Source organism: Armigeres subalbatus, chromosome 3 (genome assembly GCF_024139115.2).
Source record: "Armigeres subalbatus isolate Guangzhou_Male chromosome 3, GZ_Asu_2, whole genome shotgun sequence".
Lineage (NCBI taxonomy): Eukaryota > Metazoa > Arthropoda > Insecta > Diptera > Culicidae > Armigeres > Armigeres subalbatus.
In genome coordinates, this window is record NC_085141.1 from 13,721,924 (window position 1) to 13,743,284 (window position 21,361).

The window sequence follows — 21,361 nt, forward strand, 5'->3', positions numbered from 1 at the left end:
AACCACACGAAGTTTCGTGGTAGTGCTGTCCGGCTTGAGAACACAATGGTGTGGTAGATAATAGACCTTATCTATGCTGGATTCCTCTGCAACTTCCTTCATGTGACCTAGCGCTCGATATTCGTTGATAAACTCCATGTACATGGCCTTAAGCTCTGGATGAAAAGCCAAACGTTTTTCCAGACCAATGAACCGCTTTAGTGCTATTTCTCGTGATTCACCTAGTTGGTTAACGACGTAATCCCTTTTTGGTAATGTGACGACAAACCTGCCTTTTTTGTCGCGAACTGTTGTTTTCTTGAAGATCTCTTCACACGCAGTTTCTTCGACGGAGTACGTGCATTGTGTTCGACAAGTTTCAAGCTCCCAAAATCTGGTGAGCTGTTCCTGAATATCCGCCGTGCAGGATACATGGGCGACGGAGCTAGTTTCTTTGGTAATGCTGGAGGATATTCGACCAGACACGATCCATCCTAACACAGTGTTCTGAAGAGTTGGTCCATCATCCGCTACCTTTACTCGCCCGTCAGTAAGCAGGTCGATGTAGTATTCTGCACCGATGATCACATCGATTGGCCCAGCTTCAAAGAATCTTGGATCTGCCAGAATCGCTGCCTCTGGAAGATTCCACTCGGATGGACTAAAGCTTGCCGTAGGCAACGAAACCGTTAGTTTCGGCAGCACATAGAAGGGAATATCTTCTGCAAATGGTGAAATTGAACCCAGTCGTGGGCGTACATCGGCAGTTATCAGCCTTGTCGATACGCTTCGGGATGATCCGATACCTTGGACGGCCAAATGCACTGGCGATTGCCGGAATTTCAGTTTATTCGAAAAATCTCTACTCATGAAACAGTGTTGCGAGCAAGAGTCTAGCAAAGCTCTTGCAAGCATTGAGTTTCCGCAACGGTCTGTCACTCGAATGAGCGCAGTCGACAATAATATGTTGTGTGTTGGTGTCGTAGGAAGTGCTACGTAATTGTGGCTTGTCGATGAATGGTCCACCGAAAATTGTGTGTTAGTGCTATGCGAGTTGGTCGGTGTGTTGTCTGTTTGTGTATGTGTATGTTGGTTCGGATCGTGTTGCAGGAATTGTGGCTGTCGCGGCAATACAATCGTTGACGAATTTGGTGATGGGGTTGGCGTAGGAGGTCGGATCTGCGGTTGTGGAACGGAGGATCTGTCTGGATTGGTGTGCAAAAGTGTATGATGGTTTTGTTGGCAATGCTTGCAGACTCCTTTTCCACAGTTTTGAGCAACGTGTCCTGGCTGAAGACAATTTCGGCACAACTGACTTCTCATTACGAATTCGATTCGCTCAGGAACCTGCATTCCTTGAAACCTTCGGCAAAAGTATATAGGGTGCCACGTCATCCGACAGACGGGACATTTTCTTGCTACCTTGGCCATGGCATGACAAACTGATGACTGTTGATGTGATTGACGTTGCTCCGCTAGTGATGTCTTAGCTGGGGCCACTGACTGCAGCACAGAACAGTGGTTGCGAAGAAAATCCACAATATTGTTATAAGTCGGGACCTCCTTGCTATTGTGGTGTGTTTCCCAGAGGCGCAACGTTGTCGAATCTAGTCTAGCACATATCATGTACGCCAGCATGGTACTCCAGTTAGCGGTTTTCCCCAATCTTCTCGAGCATTTGCAAATTTTTGTCGAATTCGCCGATGAGAAAGTTCAAGCCCTCATATGACTCTCGCTTTAGAGATTCAACGGCAAAAATAGCGTCCAGATGGGCTTTCACAATGAGCTTTTTATTTTCGTACCTTTTCTCAAGAGCTTGCCAGGCAACTTGGTAGTTCGCAGCAGTCAGCTCAACAGACGCAACTTCTTGCAAAGCACCTCCAGAAAGAGAAGACCGTAGATATGAAAAATTGTCAATCTCTGTGAGCAGTGCATTACTATGAATAAGGCTCCGGAAAGTGTCACGAAACGTCACCCACTCTTGAATGTTTCCGCTGAATGATGGAAGCAGAATCTCCGGCAGCTTTACTCTTGAAATCGTAGCCGGTTGGCCACCGGGTTGCAAGTCACCACTCTTTTCTTGTGCATCTCTGCGTGCCTGCAGCTCCAAAATTTTGCCGTTCAGCGAACAATAGCGGTCTTCAAACTCTCTCATCGCCTGGTAGTTCTTAGCTTCACGTAGCGTTTCTGCTTCCTGCTTGCTTTCGGCATCCTTGTCGGTAAGCTCCTTCATCGCTGTGTCCTCGATGATCAACTCCATCTTGGCTCGAACCTTGTAGAACTCGTCATACACCTTGTTCAATGACTGCTGGCGAATTTTAAGTTGGCATGCATCTTTCGTCTCATCGTACCTCCCGAGAAACTCTTCGACGACGTCCAGCGTGTTTAACAGCTGACGTTCCCGCTTTGAAAGCATACGCAAATCACCACTCATTGCACCGCACTGATTGATCACTGACGGTTAATCAATGATCAAGAATAACACTGAAACGCAACCACCTCCACTGGCTCAGCACCGTCACTTGCACACTGTTAACTCAGCACTTTGACTATCAGAAGCGATCGACTACAACGTTCCACTAAACCGCGACCTCATGCGATGAATTGACAGACCGAACGACCCGGTGATACAGATGATGAATGGAGACTTAACGAAGATCGACAGCCAACTTATTTAGCAGAATTCCGACTTTGTATTACCAACAGGGACACGATACAACAAAAGAAAAACTCGCATGCACTTTAATCTTTATTACAGGTATCACCGACAGCAATTAAATTTCAGCCACATGCAGCAGGCCAATATTGTACGTGCACTATACTCAAATTTCAGATAATTCCGTCCGGTTCTGCTCATCCAAGATCGTTGTTTTCCACAGTTCTTCTGGCGCCGTAAATCCTCGTAGAAATCCGGTGAAACTTCCGCGATGGCGGCCAATACCTGGCTCGAAGGACCAAAATGTTCACGCGCGAGATATTCGATTGGACACTTTCTCTTGGATTTAAAAGTTTAGAGGATCAATTGCATTTCGCGCGAACATAAAAACCGTTTATTGCAACTGATAGACTAATGTCTGCTATCGATTACCTTTTATTGCCTCTAACTTTTTCTGACTGCCAAATCCTATCTTACTGCTAAGAATCTAGACCTATGTACATAAAGTGCTTATCGCAGCTGATCGACGTACGACAGAAAATCAACACAAAATACCCACACTGCTAAACCATCGCACTATTAGAGTGCGACGGTGACGAATGGACGGAAAGAGACGAATGACCTTTCAGTGTGGATTGGATTGAGGTACTAGATTACCTGTTTTTGTTTTCTCGCTCGACCACTATGATTGTCAAGGAATTTCTGTGTTGTTATGCTGAAAACGAAGAAATTATTCAACTGTTAAGAAACCACGGAAAAATTGGGATTTCTGAGCTCATAAAAATTCCTTATAAAAATGTACATCCTAATAAAAAACTTTAACAATTTGATAACAAAACTCATTCAAACAGCATTTCATTAATCCTAGAATTTAAATAAAATGTAAACAATTATTAGAAAAATTGTTTCTAAAAACAGACAAGAAGTTAATTAGTTGATTATAATAGCTTTTATTTAGTCTATCGAAACAAAACTAAAAATCAAATTCCCGGTTATTTCCCGGTTTTTCCCGGTTCTATCTGATTCCCGGTTAATTCCCGGTTCAGTGGCCACCCTGATTTTCGTAATCTCTTTCCCTTTTTTATACTTAAAAATAAATTTCTGTCTGTCTGTCCATTTTTTCGAAGGTTTGTCTGAAATGCAATTGAGGCTCAAATTCCGTTGCTGCCAATATACGCAAAGATCGTTCACCTTCCGCCTGGAGCAAAGAGACTGTAGAATCTTTTGAGAGAAGAAAGCAGCAACTCACTTGTGCAACACGTTTAGCGCGCCCCACTAAAACTACATAACGTCTCTCTGGGTCGACGCCTCAGACTTAGCAACAGGTGCGATGTTGCAGCAGATCGTCGAGGGTAAAGCTCCACTTCACATCATCACGTATCATTGTAAGCAGTGGCGCATCCACGTTCCGAGTCGTGGGTAGGACAAACAGGAAATGTATTTAGCGATTCTCCTAAATTCGTAGGTGTTACAACCCTAGACTATGACAGTAGAATCATTTCCATCCGTTGTCACACATATTGATTTTGAACTAATCGCTATCTCTTAGTTGGAAACAAAGCACTCTCCAACAGTCGAGATCTGTCCTGGTCATGTTCTTGTGAAAATTGGAGACCTAAACTTAAGAAAGAAGCAGAGAAATCTATGACCCCTCATAGGTGCCATGGGTGGCTTCGTTTTGTTAGAACGTGAAACCCAGAAAGAACTTACATACAGAATAGATAAGTGAGGACCCTGGGATCTAAACCATGACCTCAGGCTTATAGGCAGAAACGACAGCCAATAGACCACCGAGTTTGTCCCCGATTTGGGCAAGTTTTCGTGTTGAGAAATCTATGCACATTTTTTATAACTGTCCCATGTTGATATAAAATCCATAAAAAATCAGCAATAGAATATTGCTTGTGGTCAGAATACTCACATAATTTGAGAAAATTTCCTCGATTTTTTTTTTGACAAATATTGGTTTTCCAAGATTGTTTAAGGATTTCCAAGAAGCACGACATACATCTAGGAATCGGGGCTGGTAGCGACCATTGCCGCTCAAAATAGTGACTTTAGTGACCAAAGCCTACGAAAAAAGGGACCAAATAGTGACTTTTAGTTGCAGAAAAAGTGACCAAATAGTGACTTTCAGTTTCAGTTGCGATTTCGATGAGACGAAATTAAGCGTTTCTGGATCCAGGGTGAATTTTGTTTTCGTAATTTGTGGCGGAAACCATCCATCCATCCACTCACTGCTCTCTCAAAAACACATTAATAAAGTCAAAAAAAATCACCGCTCTCTCATAACGAACTCAGAAAAGAAACGTAAATCGTGCACGCTAACTTTTGCCCTCTCTTTTTATCCCAAGGATATTTCAAGGATCAAGGATCAGTCAAAAGAAGGACTACTAAAAACTATGAGTAGTCCTGCGAGAAAATCAAACGTTTGCGCCACTGGAAGTGAGCGAAACATGGTTATTTATCACTCATTACACCTGTATTTCTTCCCCGAAAAATGATTTCTAGGCAAAAATCTGCGTGAATGAACATTCTCTTCTCGTGAGAATGAGTGAAAATTACAATCACTGGATTAGCTGAACACCTACTTAAGAAAGATGCAGATTTGCTATAGGTTTAAGAAGTTTTTGGATTTTTTAGTGCGAAAGGAACATCAGTACGGATCGTTTTGGTAGAAAACGATACAAAAATTATGAAAATTCAGTTACAACGAACCTGGGATTGAACGAATTGAAGAATCTTTCACATTTATGCTATTTCAAATGTATAAATTATCATCACAATATATTTTTAAAAATTCCAAAATATTTATCGAAGTGGATGTTGGGAGGGAAAACAGCTTTTATTATCTCATGTGCTTACAGCAAAATAACTTTGCGGATCCATTAGGTATTTAAAGTATCGCCTTTCAATTCGAATGCAGTACAATCATAAATGTAACTATCATTATTTCGAATATTTGTTTTACCAAAATATCACACGCTGAGAATCATAACTTCGTTAATAACTCAACAGTTACAACCGTGATTGTTGCGTCTGGTGCAAGATACAATCATCCTTTATCACACCAAACCATTAAATCTTCGGCAAACTACCGCAATTCGCTACAATGATAAAAAGAAAACATCGACGAACAGCAATGGATTAATGCAGTTACACTTACACCCCTATGATTCTAAGCACAAGGTTTGTGATAAAACAATTTTCTGATATAAAAAAAACTGATAAGCATGTTTGTTTTAGGTATGCACTAAATAACAAGCCTTTCATCAACTATTGGGTTTCCTAAGAACCAGAAAGTATATCTAAAATTGAAAAGATTAATCTGAACCGCAAATAGTGCAATTCATAGGGGAGACTGGGCAGACTTGATCCACTTTTCTCATTTTCGATGTATCTCAGCGCATGCAATATTCAAAATTGGGGAAACTTTATCCCCTTTATATAATATCTATATCCTTTCCCGTCAAAAATTGCATCTCATTTTATTGTCTCAATCCATTGTTAGCCCAATCTTGAAAAACAACACTTTTTAAATATTTTGTTTTAAATTTAAAAAATACTTAGAGGCGTCAAAAAATATGGGTTCTTTGGGAAACTTGACTTTAAATAAAATAAAGAATCGATTGAGCAAGTTAAAAATTTTGACGGGAAAGGTCAATTAGCTACTGGTGAAATGCCAATAAAAGCAGCGAGTAGTATGGCTGGCGAAGTTTCAGAGCGATCATTTTTCCAAGATCCGTAATTTCATTTCCGCCATGAACAAAACATCATCCAACTTATACATAGAGCTTCATTCAAAAATAGTCAATAGTTTCAAAATAGTTGAAAATAGTGACTTTTTGCAAGAAAAAGTGACTTTAGTGACTTGAGGTCGAAAAAAGTGACTTGCCCGAAAAAAGTGACCAAGTCACTAAAAAGTGACCCGCTACTAGACTCGATTGTTGAATCGTAAAATAAACCATCAGATGATTACTTTACTATCGTTGACCGATGGAGATTTTTATTGTCCAGCGATCGTTTGGGGGTGGATTTGCTAGTAGAAGAGCGCCTTGTTGCTAATTGACCCAACAAAGTTCACGCAGCGCGCACTTCCTATACTGTCGTGATGTAATTCACTTCCAATCAATTCATTTCTAGTAACGTTTAATAGGTTGGAACATTGGGTGCGTAGGAAAATTAACGAGCGTGGGTCGGGTGTTGATCTCATCGCTGAAACAGATGCTCGTTAGCTATGTACAAACGATTGAAAAATACATCTGTTTGTGATTTATGAGGCAAAATATTGTCCTCTGTCACCAGTACACTGCAGATCAAGTGCAAGTCGATGTTTTGCAAATTTCAACAGAATCGCTTTGAGAATGTCATATGTAATGAGTCCAGATAGAAACGAATGTCAACATCTAGACAGCTTTCAAGCATTTTTTGTTAAAAACACGGTTTGTTAATGTTGATTTAAGATCTTGCTACATCATTTACGATGTTCTGTCCAAGATCGTGTCTGCTGACGAAGTGTCGATCTATTTCAGCGGTTTTCTCACATCCGTAAAGGCTTTGTTTTCTAATGAGACCAAACAAATGTCGAAAGAATTGATCAAGGGATTCTGTTTTTCAATTTTGGTAATTATTAAAATTTCTAGAGTGGCTTAGCACAGTCTGCAAGAGCGCTGATCTTGTTCGTAAAATCATTGTGTCCGAATTCATCCATCTATCCTTGATTATTTTGATCTTGCGATTTCAACGAGTTTTAAGTCTAGTGCCTAAAACTGTCTACTTACTAAATATTTATCAATGGTTACGGTGTTGTTCACTTGTCGAGCCATTGCTCTGTGCTGTTTAAGCAGCTCCACAAAACATCGCCTGTTCGATGGTGCGTGGTGGACTTCAGTAGTCTGAAGGCGCACTCATAGTCGCCTTTGCTTGGCGTTCAGGTCGCCAGCAATGATGTTCTGCCCTGTCGCAAAGTTTCCTTGATGAAGTTCCTCCGGACGTTTGACGGAGTTTGAGTGTCGCTATTCTGAAATTCGGAATATGAATTCTCTTCTCTGGTTTTAAATAAATAAACATCGCTACATCGATCTCCTTCTTATCTTATCTTAAAAAAAAAAACAAATCGAGGGTTTTGCTTTTACGCAAACGAGCTTTTCAGGAGGCCATCCAAGTAGTCATTTTCAATCATGAACATGCCCTGAGCTGCCCTGAGTCTCTGGTCAAACCGCATTTAATCTAAAGCAAACAAAAACTAAACGATAATTCAATTAATTCATTGCATACAATATTTGCGTCTATAACCTTTCTTTTTTTTTTCTTATTTACAGTGGAAGTCCCGGGCAGCAAGATGTTACCATGGATAATTCATGTAAGTAATTAGTCAATACCGATGGTTTTATACATCCGAGATACAGCAATTTCATGTAAATCTGATGTACGATTTCGCCGATGCTCGCAATCAAGATGAATACAGTAGTAGGTGCTCCAATCTGCCAAGTTTGTGGAAGAGAAGAAGGCAAGGGTGAAAAATTCATTTTCAGTGCAAAACGAAAACAAACCGGCTGGCTCCCCCATACTAAAATCCAAGATGGCTGAATCGTGAATTTGGGAGATTGGAACACCTAGTGGTGTATTCATCTTGCTCGCAATATTCAGTAGAATCATTCCTCTCCCATATTTTGCCATATTTTTATACTTCGCCTTCATTTTTTTTTTTCATAATATCTTAATCTTTGAACTAATGCTGATGGAATAACTAATGGAGGTTCTATCACAATAAGCATTTTTTGGGGTGACGTTGGTTTTCTTGATGATTTATTTGTTATAATATTCGGATGGCTTTATGGCTTGTTTTTTTTTTTTTTTTCCAAGTTCGTTTATTTGGTAGGCTCAGGCGTGTATAACACTTTACGGAGCCATGGTTCTTTGTGATATATACAATCAATATCATTTTATTATACAGTTAATAAGAGAGGGGAAGGAGCCAGCGTACTCGTGGTGACTCGAGGTTAGTTTACAATGTTTAGGGATGGACGGGGCTTAGGATTTGGGATAAGGAAATTTCAGCTTCTCATCCGGGCATTTGGCGTCAGTGACGATGTGGCGTGTCGTCATGCTCGAGGAATGGTTCGACTGGGAGCATCTTCCGGATGGCAAGAGCTATGGAGCTCTACGGAACAAAAAGGCAGAGACTAAACAAAAAAAACTTTGAAGAAGAAAAAAAAAACAAAATATTAAATTTTGATGTCGGAAGCACAAAGAAAACTATAAATGGCCTGCATATAGACAACATCACGATCTCCCAAAACACCTCGAACTTCCCTGAAGGGTTGTTTACCTCGGGCCACAAGGGTATCCAATAATTGCTCTCTGGAGGCGTCATTTTCCGAGCAGGACCAAACTACGTGATCGATGTCATCATAACCGGCTCCACACCTACATAAGTTGCTATCGACAAGGTTTATTCTGTACAGATGTGCGTTTAGTGAATAGTGATTGGACATAAGTCTCGACATCACGCGAATGAAGCCTCGACTTAAGTCCTCACCTCTGAACCACGCTCGCCCAGAAACTTTTGGAACTATAGAAAATAGCCACCGTCCAAGTTCGTTGTGTGTCCAATTTCTTTGCCAACTTTGAAGAGTACTCTGACGGACTAATGGGAAAAACTCGTTGCTCGAGTATTGTCTATCATAAACCTCACCTTCCTGTGCGCCCACCTTTGCCAGCGAGTCTGCCTTCTCATTGCCGTAGATTGAGCAGTGAGAAGGGACCCAAACAAAGGTAATCTTGAATGATCTTTCGACCAAAACACGCATCTGCTCTCTTATGTTTGTAAGAAAGTAAGATGCGTGCTTAACAGGTTTCATCGACCGGAGTGCCTCGATAGAACTAAGACTATCCGAGAAGATGAAATAATGGTCTACGGGCTGATTGGAAATTATCCCCAAAGCGAAGTTAATTGCTGCCAGCTCAGCAACATAAACCGAACACGGTTCCTGAAGTTTTCGGAAGGTGGTTGAAGTTACATTGAAAACACCGAAGCCAGTGGATCCGTTAATGCGAGAACCATCAGTGAAATATCTGTTGTTGCAATTGACATGTTCATATTTTTCTGAAAAAAAGGGGAGGAATAGATATTTGTCGAAGATGATCTGGTATTCCTTGAATAGCATGTTTCATGGACAGATCGTATACAATTGAGGAACTGTCGTTGGTGAAGTGAACTCGAGGGGATTATAACACGGAAGACAAAGATCTGACGATATGTAGTTGAGATAAACTCTCAGGAATCTTGAACGACAAGTTAGTTCAAGCATATTATCGAAGTTATCTAGAACAAGTGTGTTACTTGTTCCACATTTGATGAGTATTCTAAGTGAGAGCTCCCAGTAACGGTGCTTTAAAGGAGTGACTCCAGCAAGCACCTCCAGACTCATGTTATGCGTTGAATGCATACAGCCAAGGGCAATACGCAAACAACGATACTGAATTCGTTCCAATTTGATCAGGTGGCAATCAGCTGCTGAGAGGAAGCAGAAAGAGCCATACTCTAAAACAGAGAGAATAGTCGTTCTATAGAGTTTGATGAGGTCTTCCGGGTGAGCACCCCACCATGTTCCGGAGATAGAACGTAGAAAATGGATCCTTTTCCGGCATTTTTGTATCAAATACTCAATGTGGAGTTTCCAGGTACATTTGGAATCAAACACGACCCCAAGGTATTTAGAAGATAAAGATTGGTTGATGTCATCATTCAACAGCTTGAGTTTCAGTTGAGCAGGATACCGCTTCTTAGTAAACACAACCAATTGAGTTTTTTGCGGTGAAAACTCGATCCCTAAATGTCTGGCCCAAACAGTCAGATTATCTAGGGTACTTTGCAATGGTCCTTGCAAGACAGCTGCACTTGGACCTCTTAGAGAGACCACGGCATCATCTGCAAGTTGTCTGAGCGTGCATTGTCCTTCCAAACAATTGTCAATATCTTTAACATAGAAATTATAAAGCAAGGGACTTAAACACGAACCTTGGGGAAGGCCCATGTAGCTATTTCTGGAAGTTGTCAGAGTGCCGAGTGTGAAGTTCATTTGTTTTTCTGACAACAAATTGTACAAGAAATTATTCAAAATAACGGGTAATCCACTACTGTGCAGATTATCTGACAGTACTTCTATGGAAACTGAATCAAAAGCGCCCTTAATGTCCAAGAATACTGAAGCCAATTGCTCTTTGTGCGCAAAGGCCAGTTGTATATCTGAAGAAAGCAACGCTAGACAATCGTTTGTTCCTTTCCCTTTTCTAAATCCAAACTGAGTATTTGAAAGCAATGCATTTTCTTCGACCCAATGGTCGACTCTTGAAAGGATCATTTTCTCCAATAATTTTCTCATGCATGATAGCATGGCAATCGGTCGGTATGAATTGTGATTAGACGCTGGTTTTCCAGGCTTTTGAATAGCTATTACTTTCACCTGTCGCCATTCAGGTGGCACAATGTTGTACTCCATGAAACAGTTGTACAGGTCAAGTAATCTCTTTTGCGATATCTGGGAGATTTTTTAGAAGATTTAATTAAATGTTATCGCATCCCGGAGCAGAGTTATTCGATGAAAGAAGAGACATAGAAAGTTCCAGCATTGAGAATGGTCCACCCAAAGAACCGGGATCAGTGATTGATTCTCGAGATAGCGGTTCTGCTGGTACGGAATCTGGACAGACCTTTTTGCGAAGTTGAATATCCATCGATTGGAGTATTCTTCACTCTCGTTGGTGGAAATGCGGTTCCGCATGTTGCGGGCCGTTTTCCAAAGTGTTGTCATTGAGGTTTCTCGCGATAGTCCCTCGACAAAACGTCGCCAGTAGCTACGTTTTTTGCCTTGAGAAGATTTTGAGCTTTCTTTCGAGCCTCAAATACTCTTCAAAGCTCGGACCTTCCGTGTTTACGGAAGGCCTTGAAGGCATCAGATTTCTCAGAATACAACTTAGTACATTCATCATCCCATCCAGGAGTGGCTGGTCTTCTTATGATAGATGTACTTGGAACGCGTCGTTTCTGAGCTTCTAGTGCGCTTTTTGAATCAACTCAGTAAGGAATCGATATTCATCCAAAGGTGGAAGAGTATCAGTTGATTCAATACCAATGTTTACCGCCGATGCAAATTTTGGCCAGTCAATGTTTTCGTGAGGTCGAAAGGAACATTAACTGGCTCAGATTGTTGATAGCTACTTTTAATTGTGGTAACTATCGGCATATGATCACTACCATGGGGATCTTGAATTACCTTCCACGTGCAATCTAATGATAGTGAATTTGAACATAAAGACAGATCAATACGGCTTTGTTGACCATTTGGTCCTATTCGAGTTACTTCACCAGTGTTCAAAATATTCAAATTGAAATCGTCACACAAATCATAGAAAATAGGCGCTCTATAATCGTCATACGTTTCGCCCCATCCAATACCATGTGCGTTCATATCACCCAATATCAATACTGGAGATGATAGGAGGGAGACTGCGCTCCAAAAATGTCGACGATTAATAGAGGCATTTGGAGGAATGTACACTGAAGCTATGCAAAGATCTTTATTCTTCACATTTACTTGGCATGCGACGATTTCTAAGCCGGGAACAGTCTGAATGGGAATTCTGTAGAAGGAGTAGCATTTTTTGATCCCCAAAAGAACGCCACCATAATGATCATCCCGATCTTGGCGAATAATGTTAAAATCGTGGAAGTTGATTTCATCTTCAGAAGAAAGCCATGTTTCACAGAGTGCAAATATATCGCAATCGCAAATGAACACGTCTAATTTATTTTTCAGACTGTGACAGTTCCACTGCAGCACAGTGATTGTATCTTCGGTGTTGGCCGTATTATCCATCGAAAGATACAATTTCTGCAAGAAGGGCCATGAAACAGTCAATTGCTTCAGATAACTTTCAACTGTTGGAATAAAGAGGTCAATGATTGGCCTCAATGAATTCGGAATATTGAACAAGTTTAAAAACGGTCCACAAGGTCCTTAAAGGAGATCAATCCTCGCTTGGACGGAATACTTTTCTAGAAGTGCGAATTTGTTTTTCTTTCGTTGATTCGCCTAGCCGGATGTTTCTTCGAGACATCGGAGTTTAGCAATGGCGGGAATGCCTTACTGCAACTAGGATCAAAAGAAGCAGTAGGGACAGGTTGCTTCGGGATTTTAAATAAACCCCCATTACCTTCAGATTTTGCCAAGCTTTTATGGATGATTTTTGTTCTCTTGCGGCGCGATCCCGGGGAAGACGGTTGCTTCCTCTTTTCGGGCACGTGTACCTCCGCAGGATCATCCATATCGGCTACGTCAGAGTCCAATTCATCAATGGATATGGAATCATAATAATCACTCACACGAACGGTGGCTGAAATAGCAGTCGATGCAGTGGCTGTGGCGGATGTGTCTTGCGACTTAACCATTTCCGCATACGACTGCTTGGAGCGCTGTACCAACGAGCGCTTCACTTTTTGGGTGCGCTTTTTGTACACCGGGCATTCCTGCAAACCATGGGGAGGACTCAAACCACAATAAGCACATTTTGTTGCTTGTTGCTGGCAGAACTCCTCCCGATGTCTTTCTGAGCATTTGCCACAACGTGGTTTGTTGTCACAAAACTCGGCAGTGTGACCAAGTTGTTTGCAGTTGGTACAATTAAATACCCTTGGCACAAAAAGACGCACCGGAAACAACATATTTTCTATATCTACATACTTTGGAAGCATCGAACCGGCGAATGTCACCCGAAGCGAGCCCGACTTGGAATAAACCTTTTGCCATCTACCGTGGCTGCTGAATGCAATTCCTTGCAGTCCAGAATATCCACGGTAGATTGCAGGGCGTTCTTTAGGCGACCTTTTCCTGCAAGCACATCCTTGCAAGTCAAGCTCGCTGCGTTGATTACGCCTTCTATCTCGACCTCCCGCGAGGGCACATAAACTAAATATTCAACATTGTACGCCCTGTCGCCAGCAATTTCATTCGCCACCTGGTATGTAGGTGCGGTGATGCGTAGTTTGTTCCTGTTGATTTGGCTGAATTCAAGCTTCGTAAAACGACGCGTCAAATCTCGTTTTATGCCCAGAAAATCTAGGCTCTTCACTTTCTGCCGAAAGTAAACAACCCAAGGCCCAGGCGAAGCCGCATGGTACAATCGTGTGCGCCCTGCATCTTTTGGAGGCCCATTGCCTTCCACAGTCTCTGTCTCCATTCTCACCCCGCAAGGTGGAAGGATGATTTTGCTTATGTTAACTTAAGACTAATAGCCAATCAGAATTTTTTTTTTTTTTAAACTAATTTTATTTATTCTATCAGTCCCACTCCGAATCAAGCAGATGGGAGAACAATAAAAACGTTTCTACTTATCTGCCCCTGCTGCTGTAGGTAGCAGCAGTAACAATAGCCTGCTTCACTGGCGTCGCCAGAAGCAGCTACTTCACTCGCCGACAGCGATCGCCTTGGATCCGTAGGTAGGCACCACACAATAGACTCGCACTACCGAACACAATCCGCGATGAGACACAGCACACACGTCTGGCTCGTTCGAACTATCGGCACGGAATGTTTATAGCTTGTTCTACGTCGGTTGTATGTTTGATAAAGATTTATTGGCAAGGATGTTTTCGATCATTTAGTAATGTTGATTCGATCATTCAATAGTTAGTCAATACCTCATTTCAGAGGCTAAATTTTTAAATGTGTTGTTAAATAACGCAGTCAAAGAAAACGTTAGATGCAGTAACTTATATTGAATGAATGAAATCATTTAGTTTAAGTTTGCCCTAGCAGCACAACTAGTGCTGATAGCGCTATAACTTCGTTACTGCTGAAATTCAAACAACGATCTATTATAAGCAGAGTGGTAGAGAAACTTCCGCACTGGAAGTCCCACCATACTAGACCTGTGCGTTGATTTAAATTAAATCCGGAAGTTCTTCCAGGCCTTCTTCCTGAGATTGTTCCAAGAGTTCCTGGGGCCATACACATATTACTTGCGCACTTGCGATGAGAGGGGGGTCCGTCGTTTTCTTACGCACCATATAATACAGACCTGGTCGCGGGTCACTTTTCAGTGACTTGGTCACTTTTTTTCGGGCAAGTCACTGAAAAGTCTCTTTTCGAGCTCAATTTGGCTAACTTTAATTTATGTAGCTAGAATTAAGAAAATCAATATCTGAATCTTACTGTATCCGTCATGATGACGTTGATCATGGCGAAAATGAAATGACAAATCGAAGAAAAGTGAGCGCTTAGTGCTTTAGGTCCGAAAGTTGCTCTTAACTTAAATTTCTCACTCCAATTTCTCACTTCTCATTACACAATTTAGACTACTCACAATCTAAGTTTATTTTCAATTATTCGGCCAAACGGAATTTGGCCAAATAGCCCGTGTGTATCTTGCATGTGAACCGTTTCTGACCATATCGAGTTGGCGAGGGGAAAATGCATTGGAAAATTCCTTCGACTTAGAGAATATCTAGTAAGGGATGTATCGACAAAAGATATTTTAGTTACAAGATAAACATTGTCTCTGTCGTCGCTGTCCGGAACATCTTTTGCTGGTATTTAAGACTTTATATTGGCACTAAAACATAGCCACTTGGGACTTGTTGATTTTAAAACCATTTTCAAAGGCTATCAATTTCATCGTATCAATTGCACTGTTGGCGGTTCAGATAAATATTTTTTTCTTATTTTAGATACATTTCCTGGTGTTTCAAGAAAACTAAAAGTGAGCGACGGGTTGCTCTAGTGGTCATTAGATATTTACACCTAAAACAAACATGATTGTCATTTTATTTATTTATTTATTTTTATTTAGTTCATCTGACAGAAATAGTCTTAATGAATATGCCAAGATTACATAATATTCAATTTTCTTATTCTGTAAGCGAATTGAGATGCCGACATACCAAAGTCAAACATATGTTCAACGGAAGTAAACATGCGGATCATTGCACAAATTGGCTGGTTCAATCCATAAAGAGTGCGATGAAAGTTCGGTTGCAACAGAGATCGCTGTTTTAGCATTCTTCCTGAAGTCCTAAAGTTAAGCTGCGACAAAAGACAGGGGCAATTCTAGATCAACATTTTAAAAAAGCACAACAGCCAAAAATTATAATATGTGGACGAAGAATCAGAAGGAATACATTTTGGCTGTTACGCCCTTTTCAAATGATGGTCTAGAATTGATGTCAGCGTTGAGCAATTTGACAACAAATGTAGCTTGCTGCACCTTACGCCTCCGATCAAGGGTTTCGAGGCCAAGTAGTTGACATCTGTCGATATACGCTGGAAGGTTTGCGGAATCACGCCACGGTAGATGTTTGAGGGCTATCCGTAAGAACATTTTCTAGACCTGCCCAATTTGTAAGTTCCCACGTTACGTCGTTCGGCGCCCAAACAACAGAATTCGTTTCCAGAATTGGTCGCACGAGAGCACAATAAAGTGTCTTAAAACAGTGTGGATCCGTGAAATCCTTGGATATTCTTAAGATATTCTTGAGTGAATCCAAGCTGTCGGTTTGCTTTAGAAATCATTGTGACATTACGTGCATTGAAGGAGAGCTTGGGGTCCAAAACAACACCAAGATCCGTCACCTGGTCCACTCTGCTCAGCACAGTATTGATGATGAGGTAGTTACACATGATCGGATCTGTGGAACGATGGAAAGTCGTCACGTGACATTTTGTAATGCTGATAATTAGCTTATTCACGGCACACCAGTTGGTTAAGCAGCGATTGAAGTGTAATACAGTCATCAATACTGCGAACAATAACATAGATCTTGAGATCATCGGCGTGAATTAACTTGCACTTAAACCCAAGTGAAGTGGCAACGTCGTTGAAAAAGATGAGGGATAATAACGGGCCCAAATTGCTACCTTGCAGGACGCCACAAGTGCTGATAAATGGCGAGAAGACGTATGATCCGTGTCTAAAATCACGACACCAGTCTTTTTGGAATATCCCAGACGAAAGAATTTACGAAGCAGTATCTTGTGGTCAATTTTGTCAAACGCCGCCTTGAGGTCCGTGTAAATCACATCCACTTGCGATTTTCTTCCATGGCTGTCAAGCAAGTGGTAGTGAACTCCAGTAAATTAGTGGTCACCGACCTACCGGAAAAAAGCCGTGTTGATCCGTCGAAATATGGTTTTTTGCAGCATGAAGGACATGATCGCTAACAATGATCTCAAAAACCTTAGAAGCAACAGGCAAGCTGGTAATACCACGATAATTTTTAACGTCCTTACGGTCACCAGATTTAAATACAGGAAACATGTGAGACAGTTTCCAGCAGTTGGGAAATGCGCTCCGTTCGATTGAAAATGAAGACTAGAGGCTCAGTTGTTAATGCATTAGCACATCGACGGAATACGACAGCAGGAACGCCATCAGGCCCAGGTGAAAAAGAATTCTTCATCCTTTTAACAGCATTCAAAACCATCGCTGGCGTTATTTCGAACATATCAAAATCCACTGCATTCAGAGCAACATTTAAAGCCGCCAAATAAGCCTCGATAAAGTTAAAGTTATTTCCATAGTGTTAAAGAAGTTAAAGAATTTCCGAAGAAACTCCAGGAGCAAGTTCTGAATTCCGAGATAATTTATGAGGTGAATTCTGTAGTTAGTCTAGATTGTCAGATTTACTTCTGATTATTATTATATTACTTCTGGAAATCTTGAAGGAATGTCCAAAGGAACTCCTGGAGAAACTTAAGAATGTTGGAAATTCCTTCAGGAGTTCCTCTAAAAACTTTTTGAGGAATTTGTTCAGAAACTCCTCAGGAATTTCCTAGAATATTGTTCTAAAACTTTGGAAGAAATTCCTAGGGGAGTCTCTAAAACCATTCTTAAAAGTTGTGTGGCCGGCAAAAAAACATCCTTAACAGGCCGGCAGGGTACCAGGGTACTTACGAAACAAAAATGCTTATATCTCTGGAAATTTACAACCGATTTCAACAATTTTGGGCTTATTCGATTCATAATTTTCTCTTCTATCAAGATGTTATCAGGATGAACCGGTCAATTCGATTCCTGGAAAATCCAGATTTCCAGGAATATGTCCTGCATAAATTATACTGATCGTGGATTTCGGTAGCAAAACAGCAATATGGGTATTAAACTTCTTGTAATTCCATAAGTAGATTGATTTTTATTGATTTGGGTCCATCAGGAGTGCAGACTTTCGATTGGCCATTCCAGAACAGGTTCCTCGATGGGTCAATGGAACATCATCAATATGGGTATCAAACTTCATGAAATTAACTCTTGCGCATGTCCTTCATGTCCAAGGATCACTCACTAGACAAGTTGACTCCAGAGTGGCCATTCTGGAACAGGTTCTTCGGGAGCCGGGGTTGGCGAAAAACATTCCTCATTGGAACCCCAACAATATGGGTGTCAATCTTCTTGAAATTGTCTCAAGTGTTTATTTCTGATCTATTTGGGTTCATCAAACAAGTTCACCCTGGATTGCCAATTCCGGAATAGGCTCCCTGAGGAGTCAATTTTTCTAGCAATGTGAGTACAAAATCAATGCAAGGACCACTCATTGACGCTGGGTGACCAGCAGGAGACCAACCATAAGATTCCGGACTATCGGAGATATGATAGACAGATGTGACTTTTCATAGACCGTTTGTTTTAACATTGTCACATCAAAACCAATACATGCACTACTCTTCGATCCTAGGTGGCCTTTAGAACATTCGAAAATCGTTTGTAATACTGCCTATGATCGCATATTTGTAACAATCGACAAATGTAGGTGAGGGAGAAACGGAACGATGAAGATTATGATATGTACGTACAAGTATGCAAATCACGATGAATCACAATGATTCCCAAAAAACGCACAAACACTTTATTCAGTTGGAATCTTCGGTAGAAACATTTCCATTACTTGATATTTGAATGCGAACTAATTCCGATTTTTTTTTTGTGTACAGCACATGGCTTACTGGCAATAAAGTTTTCTAGTGTTACGATTATGCGGTCGCATTGCTTAATGTTACAAAACAAATTGGTAGTTTTTTCGAGTTTTTTGGAACAAATTTTATTATTTCACCTGGTCAGCTGGAAGAACTATCAATTTGGAGATGATTCGTGAGCTTATCTCATAACCGATAAAAATGCAAATGTTAAAAATATGCGATCATGGGCAATATAGAAAACATCGTCGAAGATAAATCGTTCAATACAGTTACGCCTCTATGATTCTAAGCGTGAGATTGCGAATATCATTCATTGATCCCGAGTGGCCACCAAGAAGTCCTCCTGAAATACCGGAATTCATGAAGCAATCATCATTTCTTACATTTAGTTTTCAACAGTTGCGTAATTGTGAACCATTTTTTGTAAAAAAGTAAAAAAAGAAGGAGAAGAGACGTATTCCGAATATTCGTCTTATAATATTATCTTCATTAATCTTTTTATTTAAATATTGTGAGCGCAAAATCAATGCAAGGACCACTAATTGATTCCGGGTAGCCACCATGTGGACTTTCGGAAGTTCCGGAACATCCGGAAAAGCGTTCAATTTTTGATTTTTTTTATAGCAATCTGAATCCACTGATAATCTGTGTGAAAAAAAAGTGTAACCAGATGCCCTCCCTCAGTAGATGAATAAACTGCCTAGTCTAATCAGTTTCATCGTTCCAGTTTCAAAATCTAACTGTGTGGCCGTGAAGGCCGATCAACGACGGATTAGATGTTTAGCCTGAAGATGATCCTTTATTACTTCGGGAGTACAACTTGCAGACCATAACCACCAGTTTATTGATTTCAAAGCAGCGTACGGTTGAGTGAAAAGAAATTAGTTGTGGCAGATAATGTCTGAACATGGTTCTCCGGTGAAGCTGATTACGATGATACGTACAACACTTGATGGCTCGAAATAAAGGAGATCTGGCGTGCAGAAGAATGGCATTATAATCACGTGGTCGCATATGCTCCTGATATTTGCGGACGACATTGACTACATTGGTAACGATCGCAGGGCAGTAGTGGAGGCACGGTGCTACCCTGACCGTTATTAACAAAAAAAAAATCTACATCAAAACTTATACCTGGAGCTGAATTCTGGGACTATACTGCATCTCTGGACGAAATTTGAAAAAAAATCGTTGGGCCCGTTTTGGAGTTACGCCCTTTTTAAGACGTAACTGCATGATATCGAAGAAAATCAATATAATATCTCGTCAAATGCATTTTTCTCAACTTCCAATGAGTTGTCAGCAATAAAAGTAGTATGCTGATATACCAGTTGTATACTATAATGATGTACCAGCTTTTATTCATTGTATTAAAAACAGTAGGCGTATCCTCGACGAAAATGTGTTGTTTATTAAAATTGGTATCGATAACGGAGCGAGGTTATCAAAATAACACTCTCCCTGGTTTCAATAATTCCAGATCAAATCAAAATTTCAAAATCTAAAATTCGTACATTTAGGACTAGTGGCGACAACCTGCTACAAGTGCTGTCTTTGGATCCATAGTTGCCTGAAAAATTCGAACCGTGTCGATATGGAACAGCTAAACGATTTTGAGTACATTATTACAGGTGACCTTAAGTTAATAAATCTGGTAATAGGAATAATAGCTTATTCCTAAGTAAATCCATGTCCACAACGCGAGGCCGAGAAACACTTGAGAGCGGCGTTTCCAGGACTACTGGAAATATTCGTGATGACTGTGGCCGCGATACAGGTTCTAATAAAAATTGAAAAAAAATACTTCTCATTCCCGGCAAGGACAGTGATTCAATATTGATGAAGTGTGTCCTCCTCTTTTCGATTCACGTGAACTCTTCAATTGGGTTACTGTTTCTTGAATTCATTACATGTACCTATATCAATATCATCAAAAACAGAGAATTGAAGTGTAAATAGCGTTGTTTCTCATATTTGTAATTTATTCAGCAGTTAGCATGCACGAGAGCATTAAAAAAATTACACAGATCCGTTGAAAGCATCCATTTCGCGGAAGTTATTGGTATATGAACAGTGACGGGAAATGTCATTTAGATGTCATGGAACTAATTTGTTAATAACTTTTTTCACATGTTATGCATAATTTTGTTTTTATATAAACATGTGGCACATTTCTAATAGTTCATTTCTCTAAATCTGAAATTGGCGGCATCATTAGAGCATGTTATTAATAATGGAATAAATTCCCTATGTGAATAACATCTGTGGTTTTGTTTAAAGGTTTTGAAGCATTTTCAACATGTTTGCAATTCTTGCTTTTCACACAAACTTCCACTTGGATTCTATGTCGCAAATGATAAGTTCGTAGTCTCCTAAGAAAGGTTGGCTCTTCCTCCTTTGGCCCTCCACTTATCACATATCACAAAGTTTCATATAAAAGGGATTTTTTAATACATTCGGCCATGGGCAGGGATGGCACAATGAGCTTATATCGGTTTCCGTCCACTGCAACTTTAACGCCACATGTAGAACCATAATATAGAACATTAAATACGTCGTAGTTGTATAAAACCCAACCCTTGCAAGCTGAAATTTATTGCGAAAAAAGGACATGTGTGCGTTTAATTTAATCATAAATAAAAAGGGTTAATCATACTTAGTTGGCTGTAAATTGAATGTAAAATAAGACGAAGCTAGTCTTAATTTTTAAATGTTCTTAGATTAATCTTATTTTACTTATCGTCGTGGTCAACAC

The 21,361-nt window shown here is 40.5% G+C and overlaps 1 protein-coding gene across 8 annotated transcripts in view; it reads left to right on the forward strand.

Annotated features, from left to right (window-relative positions):
- Positions 1 to 21,361, forward strand: part of LOC134223688 (centrosomin) — a 119,982-nt gene that overhangs the window by 76,921 nt on the left and 21,700 nt on the right. For all 8 annotated transcript variants that reach the window (XM_062702868.1, XM_062702869.1, XM_062702870.1 and 5 more), the window contains one exon: positions 7,957 to 7,997. In XM_062702868.1, the coding sequence (XP_062558852.1) occupies positions 7,957 to 7,997 (41 nt within the window). The remainder of the gene's footprint in view (positions 1 to 7,956; positions 7,998 to 21,361) is intronic.